The sequence below is a fragment of the Amblyraja radiata genome, chromosome 10 (genome assembly GCF_010909765.2).
Source record: "Amblyraja radiata isolate CabotCenter1 chromosome 10, sAmbRad1.1.pri, whole genome shotgun sequence".
NCBI classification, from domain to species: domain Eukaryota; kingdom Metazoa; phylum Chordata; class Chondrichthyes; order Rajiformes; family Rajidae; genus Amblyraja; species Amblyraja radiata.
Genome location: NC_045965.1, coordinates 68,328,573 through 68,342,567, shown reverse-complemented (window position 1 = coordinate 68,342,567; position 13,995 = coordinate 68,328,573). Strand labels below are relative to the sequence as shown.

Here is a 13,995-nt window from a genome sequence, read left to right as displayed (position 1 = left end):
CTCAGTGGGTGAGGCAGCATCTATGGAGCAAAGGAATAGGTGACGTTTCGGGTCGAGACTCTTTTTCAGACTGATGTGAGGAGGTGGGGGGGGGGGAAGAAGAGGAAAAGGAAGAGGCGGAGACAGTGGGCTGTGGGAGAGCTGGGAAGGGGAGGGGAAGGAGGGAGAAAGCAGGGACTACCTGAAATTGGAGATGTCTGGTGGTGGTAGGATGGTTCAGTTGCCTGATGTGTTCACAGCCTCAGAATAAAAGGACGTTCTACCCGATCTATTGTGGGGAGAAGGCAGGAGAATGGGTTTCGGAGGGAGAGATAGACCAGCCATGATTGAGTGGCGGAGTAGACGTGATGGGCCGAATGGCCTAATTCTGCGTCTAGAACCAATGATCTGTTGTAATTCTCCTTGGCAGTCACTCAGCGGGATGGATGGGAAACGGGGAATGCTGAGGAAAGTCTTGGAGCGGCTGAGGAAGCCGCTGGAACTGCGCCCGGGCGCGGCGCTGGTGGCGATGGAGCTGCGTCGCTTTGTGCCGACGTGCGTGGGCATGTCCACCGAACTCACCCTGGTCTCAGCGGCCGTGGCCAAGGCCGACGTCAACGGTACGTTCCAAACAGTCACCGAGCAATGGAGGAACTCAATGAGATCGCAGGAGGTCGTTTAGTTTTTTTATAGTCACAGAGTGATACAGTGTGGAAACAGGCCCTTCGGCCCAACTTGCCCATACTAGCCAACATGTCCCAGCTACACTAGTCCCACCTGCCTGCGCTTGGTCCATATCCCTCCAAACCTGTCCTATCCATGTACCTGTCTAACTGTTTCGTAAACAATTGGATAGTCCCAGCCTCAACTACCTCCTCTGGCAGCTCGTTCCATACACCCACCACCCTATGTGTGAAAAAGTTACCCCTCAGATTCCTATTAAATCTTTTCCCCTTCACCTTGAACCTATGTCCTCTGGTCCTCGATTCCACTACTCAGGGCAAGAGACTCTGTGCATCTACCCGATCTATTCCTCTCATGATTTTGTACACCTCTATAAGATCTCCCCTCATCCTCCTGCGCTCCATGGAATAGAGACCCAGCCTACTCAACCTCTCCCTGTAGCTCACACCCTCTAGTCCTGGCAACATCCTCGTAAATCTTCTCTGAACTCTTTCAAGCTTGACAACATCTTTCCTATAACATGGTGCCCAGAACCGAACACAATATTCTAAATGCGGTCTCACCAACGTCTTATACAACTGCAACATGACCTCCCAATTTCTATACTCAATACTCTGACTGATGAAGGCCAAAGAAAGCTTTTGGTGTGCTGGCCTTTATAAATCAGAGCATTGAGTACAGAAGTTGGGATGTAATGTTAAAATTGTACAAGGCATTGGTGAGGCCAATTCTGGAGTATGGGGTACAATTTTGGTCGCCTAATTATAGGAAGGATGTCAACAAAATAGAGAGTGTACAGAGGAGATTTACTAGAATGTTGCCTGGGTTTCAGCAACTAAGTTACAGAGAGAGGTTGAACAAGTTAGGGCTTTATTCTTTGGAGCGCAGAAGGTTAAGGGGGGACTTGATAGAGGTCTTTAAAATGATGAGAGGGATAGACAGAGTTGACGTTGATAAGCTTTTCCCACTGAGAGTAGGGAAGATTCAAATAAGGGGACATGACTTGAGAATTAAGGGACAGAAGTTTAGGGGTAACATGAGGGGGAACTTCTTTACTCAGAGAGTGGTGACGGTGTGGAATGAGCTTCCAGGGAAGGTGGTGGAGGCAGGTTCGTTTTTATCATTTAAAAATAAATTGGATAGTTATATGGACGGGAAAGGAATGGAGGGTTATGGTCTGAGCGCAGGTATATGGGACTAGGGGAGAATACGTGTTCGGCACGGACTAGAAGGGTCGAGATGGCCTGTTTCCGTGCTGTAATTGTTATATGGTTATAAAGTGCCAAAAGCCTTTTTGACCACCTTATCTACCTGCGACTCGACCTTCATGGAACCATGCACCTGTACTACTAGATCCCTTTGCTCTACAACACTACCCAGAGGCCGACCATTCACTGTGTAGGTCCTGCCCTTGTTCGACGTCCCAAAATGCAACACCTCACACTTCTCTGCATTAAATTCCATCAACCATTCCTCCGCTCACCTGGCCAATCGATCAAGAGACACAGCGAAGAAACGAGGCCCTTCGGCCCACCGAGTCCGTGCCGACCAGCGATCCCCAACCACTAACACTTTCCTACACACACTGGGGACAATTTATATTTATACCAGGCTAATTAGCCTATGAACCTGCACGTGTTTGGAGTGTGGGAGGAAACCAGAGATCTCTGAGAAAATCCATGCAGGTCACGGGGAGAACGTGCAAACTCCGTACAGACAGCACCCGTAGTCAGGATGGAACCCGGGTCTCTGGTATTGTGAGGCAGCAGCTCTACCCGCTGTACCACCGTGACGCCCTAACAAGGAGCAGCGATACTGACTAAGCAGGGGATTTAATAGGTGGGTTGTTATTGTCACATGGACTGAGATACAGTGAATAAATACTGTATGCATGCTATCCAGACAGGGCAGATCATACTAAACATGAGTACGATCAGCCTTACACAGCAAGCAGTGCCGAGAGAAAAATACCAACGAGTGGAATATAGTACACAAAACAACACAGAGTGCTGGAGTAACTCAGCGGGTCAGGCAGCATCTGTGGGGAACATGGATAGGTGACGTTTCACAGAGTGCTGGAGTAACTCAGCGGGTCAGGCAGCATCTGTGGAGAACATGGATAGGTGATCTTCGGTTTGCTCCCACACTCCCTATTTTTATAAAGTTGTGTGATTTCTACTGAAGAAGCATGCCACCAGAGGGCAGCCGTTGTGACTGACGCCACTCTCTGTCTCTAACAGTTGAAGCCAAGATCCCGGCGTCCACCTCATCGTTGACCCAGTTGCTCAATGCCGACATTGAACTGAAGACGCAGATTAACCTGAGGTACGTGCACCTCAACGAGTCTTCACAAGGACACTTGTGTGTGTGCCAAAGAATGGAATTCTTTATCCTTGTAAAGGTGTCAGAGGTTATAGAAACATAGATGCAGCAATATGCCATTCGGCCATTCAATGTGATCATGGCTGATCATCCAAAATCAGTACCCCCGTTCCTGTTTTCTCCCCATATCCATTGAATCTGTACGGTTATGGGGAGAAGGCAGGAGAATGGTGTTCAGAGAGAGAGAGAGATAGATCAGCCATGATTGAATGGCAGAGTAGGCTTGATGGGCTGAATGGCCTAACACTACTCCTATCCCTAATGAATTAATTTCAGTTGTGGAGGCCAAGTCAGTGGATATTTTTAAGGCAGGGATAGATAGATTCTTGATTAGTACGGGTGTCAGGGGTTATGGGGAGAAGGCAAGAGAATGGAGTTGAGAGAGAAAGATCAGCCATGATTGAATGGTGGGAACTAGATGGGCCGAATGGCCTAACTCTGCTCCTAGGTCTTATGAAATTAGTTTAGTTTATTGTCACGTGTAGCAAGGTATGGTAAAAAGCCTTTTTGTTGCGTGCTATCAGGTCAGCGGAAAGACTATAGATGATTAAAATCGAGCCGTCCACAGTGTACAGATACAGGATAAAGGGAATAATGTTTAGTGCAAGATAAAGTCCAGTATAGTCCAAGTGTCACCAATGAGGTAGATAGTAGTTCAGGACCACTCTCTAGTTGGTGAGAGGACGGTTCAGTTGCCTGATAACAGCCGGGAAGAAACTGTCCCTGAATCTGGAGGTGTGCGTTCGTTTTCACACTTCTGTACCTCTTGCCCGATGGGAGAGGGGAGAAGAGGGAGTGACCGGGGTGAGACTGGTCCTTGATGATGCTGCTGGCCTTGCCGAGGCAGCGTGAGGTGTAGATGGAGGCGATGGAAGGGAGGTTGGTTTATGATGGTTTCAGTGCCTTGATGCCGGTCTCCTGTCTAATTTCCTCTTGTCCCTGTTCTCCCCCACAGTGTGGCCATTCACAGCAAGGCCGTGCTGGGAATAAACACTCCCTTCCTGCAGTCCGGTCTGGAGCTCACCGCGAAAATGCACTCTGCCCTGCCGCTGGATGTATCGGTGAAGATGAATGTCAAGGAGGGAAGTCTGCGGATGGACAGCCTGCCCGTACAGCAGGAGAAGCAGATCATCACCCTGAAGTACTGACTGCCATCTTCCCTGTGTTTCTCCATCTCTCTGGGAAGTCGGGGGAAGCTTCAATGATAGGATATAATGTGCTGGAGTAACACAGTGCTGGAGGCCCATCAGGGATGACCATAGCCTGGTTGTCCAGTGTCTTGTCTTGTGGGACCCAGTATGGCCCGCGACTAGTGTTGCCGACTGTCCCGTATTAGCCGGGACATCCTGTATTTTGGGCTAAATCAGTTTGCCCCGTACGGGACCGCCCTTGTCCCGTATTTGACCGCTACTACTCGGGTCGAGGGGACTGTCGGGTCGGAGCGCCGCATCCGGCCCCGCCTCACCCGTCCCGACGTAGTGCAGCCCATGGAGTGCAGCAGCAGCAGCAGCAGCAGCACCTCGCCCGTGGCCCCGTCGGTCGGTCGGCAGCCCGGCCAGCTGTCCGACCTTCGGACCTTCGCTTACCGCCGACACCACCACCACCCCTCCTTCTCACGGCCGATCATCGGTTCATGAGTTGGACGGGGCGCCGGACTTTGCGCGCGACGTTGCGCGGCCCCCGGGCCAAAACTCCTCAGCTGGCCCGCCGGCTGGGCTTTGTGTGCAGTCCAGCACCCGGGGCCAACTCATCATTCACCCAGCCACGGCCCAGTCGCTCAACGAATTGCCGTGGGGAATTTGTCCCGTATTTTGACCTTTTCTCCCTGATTTGGGAGCGAGAAAGTTGGCGACACTACCCACGAGATTGATGATCAAGCCACGCACACACACACACACGCGAGCAGTGGGGGCACATCAACGCCGCTGCTTGAGGGGGTTTATCAAAAATAGGTGGAGGAGTAGGCCATTGGGCCTGACCCGCTGAGTAGATGCTGCCTGACCCGCTGAGTTACTCCAGCACTCTGTGAAACGTCACCTATCCATGTTCCCCACAGATGCTGCCTGACCCGCTGAGTTACTCCAGCACTCTGTGTCCTTTTGTGTAAACCAGCATCTGCAGTTCTTAGTTTTTAAGGTTTGAATTATGGTGGCTTCTTGCATCTACGCTGTCTATTCACCATCAAACTGCCTGTTCAGTGATAGTCACACAGTGCGGAAACAGGCCCTTCAGCCCACATGTCCATGCCGACCAAGTTGCATCTTCCAAATTAGTCCCATCTGCCCACATTTGGGCCATATCCCTCTACACCTTTCCTATCCATGTCCAACATGTCCCAGCCTCAACAACCTCCTCTGGCAGCTTGTTCCATACACCTACTGTGTGTAAATGTTGCCCCTCAGGTTCCTGTTCTATCATTCCCCATAAAGACCTTTGGACAGGTATGTGGGTAGTAAATGCTTGCAGGGAAATGGGCCAAACGCAGGCAAATGGGACGCGCTTAGATGGGGCATTTCGTCAGCTTGGAGAAATTTGGCTGAAGGGCCTGTTTCCATGATGTATGATTCTATGAATCTGATCTTGCCACCACCTGCCCCACATTCTAGCACTCACCACCACCCTAGTGGCCAATGAACACACTGTCTTGTGCATCTTAGTGATGTGGGTGGAAACCAGAGCACCCAGAGGAAACCCACGCGGTCACATGGAGAACGTGCAAACTCCACACAGACAACAACCGAGGTTGGGATTGAACCTGGGTCTCTGGTGCTGTGAGGCACAGCAGAACAGTACAGCACAAGAACTGGCTCTTCGGGCCCACAATCTGCTGAACACGATGCCTAACTTAACTGACCTCTTCTGGCCGCACATCTTCCATCAGCCTCCGGTCCCTGACACATCCAGAAGCATCTTCAACACCACGATCATCTCTATCCATCCTCTCTCTACAGCTGCAACACTCTAATCCACGCAGCGTTCTGGTGAACCTCCACTGCACGCTCTCCAACGCATCCTTCCTGTAACAGGGCGACCACAACTGCACGCAATTCTCTAAATGGGACCGTGCTGAATTGCTGCAGGGCTTCATCATGGCTTCCTGTGCCTTGTACTCACTGCGGCTGGTGATGAAGGCAGGCAGTACCATACAACCTGCTTGGCCAGCCACATCTACTTGTGCTGCCACCTTTAGGGGGCTATGTGGGCATTCACGGTGGTGCAGCGGTAGAGTTGCTGCCTTACAGCGCTGACAGCGCCAGAGACCCGGGTTCCATCCCGACTACGGGTGCTGTCTGCACGGAGTTTGCACGTTCTCCCCGTGACCTGCGTGGCTTTTCTCTGAGGTCTTCGGTTTCCTCCCACACTCCAAAGACGTACAGGATTTCTAGGTTAGTTGGCTTGGTGTAAGTGTAAATTGTAAATTGTCCCTAGTGTGTGTAGGATAGTGTTGATGTGCGGGGATCGCTGGTTGGCACAGACTCGATGGGCCGAAGGGCCTGTTTCCGTGCTGTATCTCTGAACCAAAGTGAACTTGGATTCTAGCTGCTCTATAGGTTGGGGCAATGCTGGCTGTTGGGGCGGGGGGGGTGTTAGGTGAGGAGATCTTGCAAAGGGCCAACAAAGGCCAGGAGAGTGACGCAGTCTTCTGTACACACATCACTCTGCGAGGACTTATTGACAACGTTGTCCCTGCAGATCTGAGGTGTTTGCTGTTTCAAGAAGCATTGAGAATTTGGTGCCAGTGAAAGTGTCGCCCATCTTGCCCGGAGTTAAGGAGGCCAACATTGTACATCAGAAGTTCAAGTCTTCACAAGAGGCTCGGAGCGAAGTGAGTTTGCTTTACATTTATCTAACAATACTTAAAGGGTCATCTAGTGATGTTGCCGTATGTTACAAACATGGAACACTGAACAGTGCAGCATGGGAACAGGCCCTTCGGTCCACAATGTCTGTGCCCAACATGCCAACATTAACCTCCTCTGCCAACACATAATCCACATCCCTGTATATCCACGTGCCTGTCTAAAAGCCCCTTAAACACCACTATCGTATATCTGCCTCCTCCATCACCCCTGGCAGCGCGTTCCAGGCACCCACCACCCTCTGTGTAAAATTAAACTGCCCCGCACATCTCCTTTAAACTTTCCCCCGCTTACTTTCCAGCTAGTCTTTGACATTCCCATCCTTGTACACTCTGGAGTTTAGAAGGATGAGAGGGTATCTCATTGAAACATATAAGATTATTAAGGGTTTGGACACGCTAGAGGCAGGAAACATGTTCCCGATATTGGGGGAGTTCAGAACCAGGGGCCATTCTCCTTCCTTCTCCCTATAACCTCTGACACCCGTACAAATCAAGAATTTATCTATCTCTGCCATAAAAATATCCACTGACTTTGGCCTCCACAGCCTTTTGTGGCAAAGAATTCCACAGATTCACCACCCTCTGACTAAAGAAAGTCCTCCTCATCTCCTTCCTAAAGGAACGTCCTTTAATTCTGAGACTGCGACCTCTAGTCCTGGACTCTCCCACCAGTGGAAACATCCTCTCCCCCACATCCACTCTATCCAAGCAGTTCACCATGTGCGAGTGGTCAGGGTTGGTGGGGTGGGCAGGGTTGGTGGGGTGGGCAGGGTTGGTCGGGTGGGCAGGGTTGGTGGGGTGGGCAGGGTCCTTTAATTCTGATCGTGTTTCTAAGTGAAGGTTTGTGTGTGGGTTGGCGTGTGGCTTGCTGGAGTTTCACTGTAACTCGTGTGAAAGCTGAGTGTAGATTGTGGCCACATTGTTGAATGGGACGACAGATGGCACAATGGGCTAAGCATTCGGCTGGCAACCGGAAGGTAGCTGGTTCGAATCCCGCTTGGAGTGCATACTGTCGTTGTGTCCTTGGGCAAGGCACTTCACCCACCTTTGCCTGTGTGTGTGAATGTAACTATGTGAAGCACTTTGGGGTCAATGCAAGTTGACTAAAAATGTGCTATATAAATAAAGACATTTTAATTTAATTTCAATTTGAACACTTTGCTCTTGTTCCTCTGCAGGCGGACATTTATTCTACATTGGGAATGGACGGAGCAGAGTGTTTGGACAAAGCCCAGCGTCCGGCTCCAAAGCCCAGCCACCTGACATCGTGCGTCAGCATGACCACCTTTGGCCTGGAGATGTGTCTGGGCACCAAGGTTGCAAACGCCCTGTATGTCCGACACAGCCCTCTCTACAGGCTGCTGGGAACCCACGCCGCCAGGCTGCTCGTCAAACCAGGTCATTCCTTCACAAATACCTTTCCTTCCTTGGACAGTGGGCAGCGCTGGGAGGTTTAGTCATAGAGTAATACAGCACGGAAACAGGCCCTTCAGCCCAACTTGGCCACACTAGCCAACAATGTCCCAGCTATAATCATAGAGTAATACAGCACGGAAACAGGCCCTTCAGCCCAACATGCCCATACTAGCCAACAATGTCCCAGCTATAATCATAGAGTGATACAGCACGGAAACAGGCCCTTCAGCCCAACATGCCCATACTAGCCAACAATGTCCCAGCTATAATCATAGAGTGATACAGTGTGGAAACAGGCCCTTCAGCCCAACTTGTCCACACCGACCAACATGTCCCAGCTACACTAGTCCCACCTGCCTGCATTTGGCCCATATCCCTCCCAACCTGTCCTATCCATGTACCTGTCAAACCGCTTCTTAAATGATGGGATAGTCCCAGCCCCAACTACCTGCTTTGGCAGCTTGTTCCATACACCCACCACCCTCTGTGTGGAAAAAGTTACCCCTCTTAATTAAATTAATTCCTATTAAATCCTTTCCCCTTCACCTTGAACCTATGTCCTCTGGTCCTCGATTCCCCTGCTGTGGGCAAGAGACTGTGCGATCTATTCCTCTCATGATTTTGTACACCTCTATAAGATCTCCTCTCATCCTCCTGCGCTCCATGGAATAGAGACCCAGCCTACTCAACCTCTCCCTGTGGCTCACACCCTCTAGTCCTGGCAACATCCTCGTAAATCTTCTCTGCACCCTCTCCAGCTTGAACATCTGTCGGCTCTCCCTTCAGCAAGCTGTTCTTGTATCTGGTGGTACAAGCTTGTAGTTGAGTGTATTGTCATGTGTACTGAGGTACAGTGATAAGCTTATTTGTTGCGTGCTATCCAGTCAGCGGCAAGACTATACGTAATTATAATCAGGCCGTCCGCAGTGTACAGATATCTCCGCACCCTCGATGTTGCCTGTGTGACCCCCCCCCACCCACCACCGGGGCAGGAGGGCTGGAGGGGGCCGGGCGACGAGAGGGACAACGGCTGCAAGGGGCCTTTGTGGCCGACTACAGCCGGGACTGGGGAATGGCCCCAACATGGCCACTCTTGTACATGGACTGGGGGCTGGTCTGTACATCCCGTACAGACCGAGAGATTCTCACTGAACTGTATGCAAAACCGCGGCATGGTGGCGCAGCGGGTAGGGCTGCTGCCTCACAGCGCCAGAGACTCGGGTTCGATCCTGACTACGGGCGCTGTCTGTACGGAGTTTGCGCGTTCTCCCCGTGACCTGCGTGGGTTTTCTCCGGGAGCTCCGGTTTCCTCCCACACTCCAAAGACTTACAAGCCTGTAGGTAAATTGGCTGGGTTTAATTGTGAATTGTCCCTAGTGTGTGTAGGATAGTGTTAGTGTGCGGGGGGGATCGCTGGTCGGCGCGGACTCGGTGGGCCGAAGGGCCTGTTTTCTGAGCCGTGTAACTAAATTAATAAATAATGTGACTGTTCCTCGGTTCAGCTGTACAACTCCTCCCCCTTCTGTCGTGGAGTAGACTGACTCCCTCACCCCCCCCCCCCCCCCGTGCTCCGTGCCTGTTGGCAGAGCTATTTCCCTCCTGGGATAAATGAAGTTCCGCCGTATAACGTACGGTTGAAGACGTTATAACAAATGTGGTTTCTCTTCGCCAGTCCCTGCGCACGCACCAATCACCAAGTTAACGCTGGAGCTCCAGACCGGATCCAAAGCTGCTTCAAAAATGATTCGCCCGCTGGAGAAAGAGGAGTTACCCCTTCAACAAACTCCTGGAAAAAACGTGTTCATGAAAACGACACGCTCGCAGGTACTGCGTCTGTCCGAGAACAGTGAAAGGCCCGGATAGAGTGGGTGTGGAGAGGATGTTTCCACTAGTGGGAGAGTCTAGGACCAGAGGTCACAGCCTCAGAATTAAAGGACGTTCCTTTAGGAAGGAGATGAGGAGGAATTTCTTTAGTCAGAGGGTGGTGAATCTGTGGAATGAATAGCCACATGAGGCTGTGGAGGCCACATCAGTGGATATATTCAATAATAATATTAATAATAATAATAATAACAATAAATACTTTATTGATCCCCTCAGGGAAATTCCAGAAGCCCCCAACTAACAAACCCACGCATTCAAAACAAACGCAGCCAGAAAATACTTAAAATACAATGTGGACACTACCTGAGAGCAATAAATACTTAGCAGATATTGTCAGGATTGATACGGGTGTCAGGGGTTATGGGGAGAAGGCAGGAGAATGGGGTTAGGAGGGAGAGATAGATCAGCCGTGGTTGAATGGTGGAGTAGACTCGAAAGGCCGAATGGCCTAATTCTGCTCCAATGAACATGAAGTATATAGAATTATGAGCGGTGTGGATAGGGTAGACAGTCAGAACCTTTTTCACAGATGGAAAAATCAAGGTTAAAGCGCCTAGCTTGAAGGAGATGTAGAAACATTGGAACTGCAGATACTGTTTTACAAAATAAGACCAAGAGTGCTGGAGTAATTTGGAGCATTTTAAGAGAACATTGATCAGATGTTTGGTACTAGTATTTTACACAGAGGGTGGTGGGTGCCTGGAACGCGCTGCCAGGGGTGGGGGTGGAGGTAGATACAATAGTGGTGTTTAAGATACTTTTGGATAGGCACATGCAAGGAATGGAGGGAGTTCTAGGAGCAGAATTTGGCCATTCGGCCCATCAAGTCTACTCCATTCAATCATGGCTGATCTACCTCTCCCTCCCAACCCCATTCTCCTGCCTTCTCCCTGCTAACCTCTGACATCTGTATTAATCAAGAATCTATCTATCTCTGCCTGAGAAATATCCACTTAACCCTCCTCCATTGGCAGAGTCCAATTCCCACACTGACCTCTCTGTCCTGGGCCTCCTCCATTGTCAGAGTGAGGTCACACACACACACACTGGAGGAACAGCACCTCATATTTCACTTGGGCAGCTTACACCCCAGCAGGTATGAAGGTATCAAGTAACCCTTGTACCCCCTCTCTCTCCATCCCTCCCCCACTCGAGTTGCTGCACTAGTTCCACTCGGCTTGTTATTGTCCCATTGTCTGTAACTTGTTCTCACCTCGACCACAGCTAACAATGGCCGGTTTCCTTGATCATAGTTACTGTTTTACATATCTTTCATTCATTTGTTCTATATCTCTCCACATCACCGTCTATATCTCTCGTTTCCCTTTCCCCCTGACTCTCAGTCTGAAGAAGTCTCGACCCAAAACGCCACCTATCCCTGTTCTCCACAGATGCTGCCTCCCTGACCCGCTGAGTTACTCCAGCACTCTGTGAAACGTCACCTATCCATGTTCTCCACAGATGCTGCCTGACCCACTGAGTTATGGTGCAGCAGCATCTATGGAGCTAAGGAAATAGGCAACGTTTCGGGCCGAAACCCTTCTGGAAATAGGCAACGTTTCGGGCCGAAACCCTTATGGGTTTCGGCCCGAAACGTTGCCTATTTCCTTAGCTCCATAGATGCTGCTGCACCCGCTGAGTTACTCCAGCACTCTGTGAAACATCACCTATCCATGTTCTCCACAGATGCTGCCTGACCCGCTGTGTTACTCCAGCACTCTGTGAAACATCACCTATCCATGTTCTCCACAGATGCTGCCTGACCCGCTGTGTTACTCCAGCACTCTGTGAAACGTCACCTATCCATGTTCTCCACAGATGCTGCCTGACCCGCTGAGTTACTCCAGCTCTCTGTGTCAACGTTCGACGTAACCCTTGCCTTGTTTACAGTCCAGGTTACAAAATGGCACTGAGATTGGGAGTTCTTCATCCAGCAGTCATTCACAGCAGGGAAGCAGCTGGTCCTGGAGCAGTTCCTCGTCGAGCGGGCATAGGAGCGGCCACAAGGCGGGTGGTCAGCGGCACTGGTCATCGGCCCACGGCAGCGGACAGCACTCCCACTCTGTGTCGGGCAGCAGGGTATGTCGTCTCCCTCTCTCACTGCGGCCAGTCTAGCTTTGAGATACAGCACGGAAACTGGTCTTTCGGCCCACCGAGTCTGTGCCGACCAGCGATCCCCGCACACTAACACTATCCCACACGCACTAGAGACAATTTACAATTCCACCAAGCCAATTAACCTGCAAAACTGCACGTCTTTAGAGTGTGGGAGGAAACCGGAGCACCCGGAGAAAACCCACGCAGGTCACTGGGAGAACGTGCAAACTCCGTATAGACAACACCCATAGTCGGGATGGAACCTGGGTCTCTGGCGCTGTGAGGCAGCAGCTCTACCCGCTGCGCCACCGTCCCGCCCACATCACGGCTGTCTCGAAGTCCCCTGTCAGTGGCGGGTGAGTAGTGTTTGTGGGGCCGTCATATGTTGCTAGACTCTGGAATTTAGAAGGTTGAGAGGGCATCTTATTGACACATATAAGATAATTGGACATGCTAGAGGCAGGAAACATGTCTCCGATGTTGGGGGAGTCCAGAACCAGGCATGTGTATCAGTTTAAGAATAAGGGATAAGCCATTTAGAACGGAGACGAGGAAACACTTTTTCACACAGAGAGTTGTGAATCCGTGGAATTCTCTGCCTCAGGAGGAAGTGGAGGCCAATTCTCTGGATGCTTTCAAGAGAGAGTTAGATAGGGGTCTTAAAGATAACGGAGTCAGGGTATATGGGGAGAAGGCAGAAATGGGGTACTGAATGTGGATGATCAGCCATGATCACGGTGAATGGCGGTGCTGGCTCGAAGGGCCGAATGGCCTAAACCTGCACCTTTTGTCTATTGTTAGGGGCAGCCATTCATAACCTCCGTCCGAGATCACTGACATCACACATATATGGGGTGATAAAAAGGTGGGTGGTTTTGCAGATAGTCAAGATGGTTGTCAAAGATCGCAGCACCAGCTTCGTCGCTTAGGCTGAGGAATGGTCGGTGGAATTTAATACAGGGAAGTGTGAGGTGTTTCATTTTGTAAAGGCTAATGAGCAGGACGTACACAGTGAATGGCCGGCCTCTGGGTAGTGTTGTAGTGCAGAGGGATCTAGTAGTCCAGGTGCATGGTTCCTTGAAGGTCGAGTCGCAGGTAGATAAAGTGGTCAAAAGGTCTTTTGGCACTTTGGCCTTCATCAGTCAGAGTATTGAGTATAGAAGTTGGGAGGTCATGTTGCTGTTGTACAAGACGTTGGTGAGACCACATTTAGAATATTGTGTTCAGTTCTGGGCACCATGTCATAGGAAATGTTGTCAAGCTGGAAAGACGATACACAATAGGTGCAGGAGAAGGCCATTCGGCCCTTCGAGCCAGCACCGCCATTCAATGTGATCATGGCTGATCATCCCCAATCAGTACCCCGTTCCTGCCTTCTCCCCATATCCCCTGACTCCCCATATCTTTACCAGCCTCCACCGCCCTCTGAGGCAGAGAAAGGGTACAGAGAAGGTTTACGAGGACTCGAGGGCCTGAGCTATAGGCAGGCTTGGACTTTATTCCTTGGAGCGCAGGAGGCTGAGGGGTGATCTTTTAGAGCTGTATAAATGATGTTGGGAATAGATCGGGTGGATGCACAGAGTCCTTCACCCAGAGTAGGGGAATGAGGAACCAGAGGGCAGAGGTTTAAGGTGAGTGGGGAAAGATTTAATAGGAACTTGAAGGGTGTTCAGTTTTGGGCACCAGATGTG

The 13,995-nt window shown here is 50.7% G+C and overlaps 1 protein-coding gene across 1 annotated transcript in view; it reads left to right on the top strand.

The window, feature by feature from the left end:
• Nucleotides 1-13,995, top strand: part of LOC116977423 (vitellogenin-like) — a 69,176-nt gene that overhangs the window by 30,500 nt on the left and 24,681 nt on the right. Inside the window, exons 18-24 of the mRNA XM_033027850.1 lie at nt 410-599; nt 2,904-2,988; nt 4,001-4,186; nt 6,739-6,871; nt 8,086-8,305; nt 9,996-10,147; nt 12,098-12,286. Of these exons, the coding sequence (XP_032883741.1) occupies nt 410-599; nt 2,904-2,988; nt 4,001-4,186; nt 6,739-6,871; nt 8,086-8,305; nt 9,996-10,147; nt 12,098-12,286 (1,155 nt within the window). The remainder of the gene's footprint in view (nt 1-409; nt 600-2,903; nt 2,989-4,000; nt 4,187-6,738; nt 6,872-8,085; nt 8,306-9,995; nt 10,148-12,097; nt 12,287-13,995) is intronic.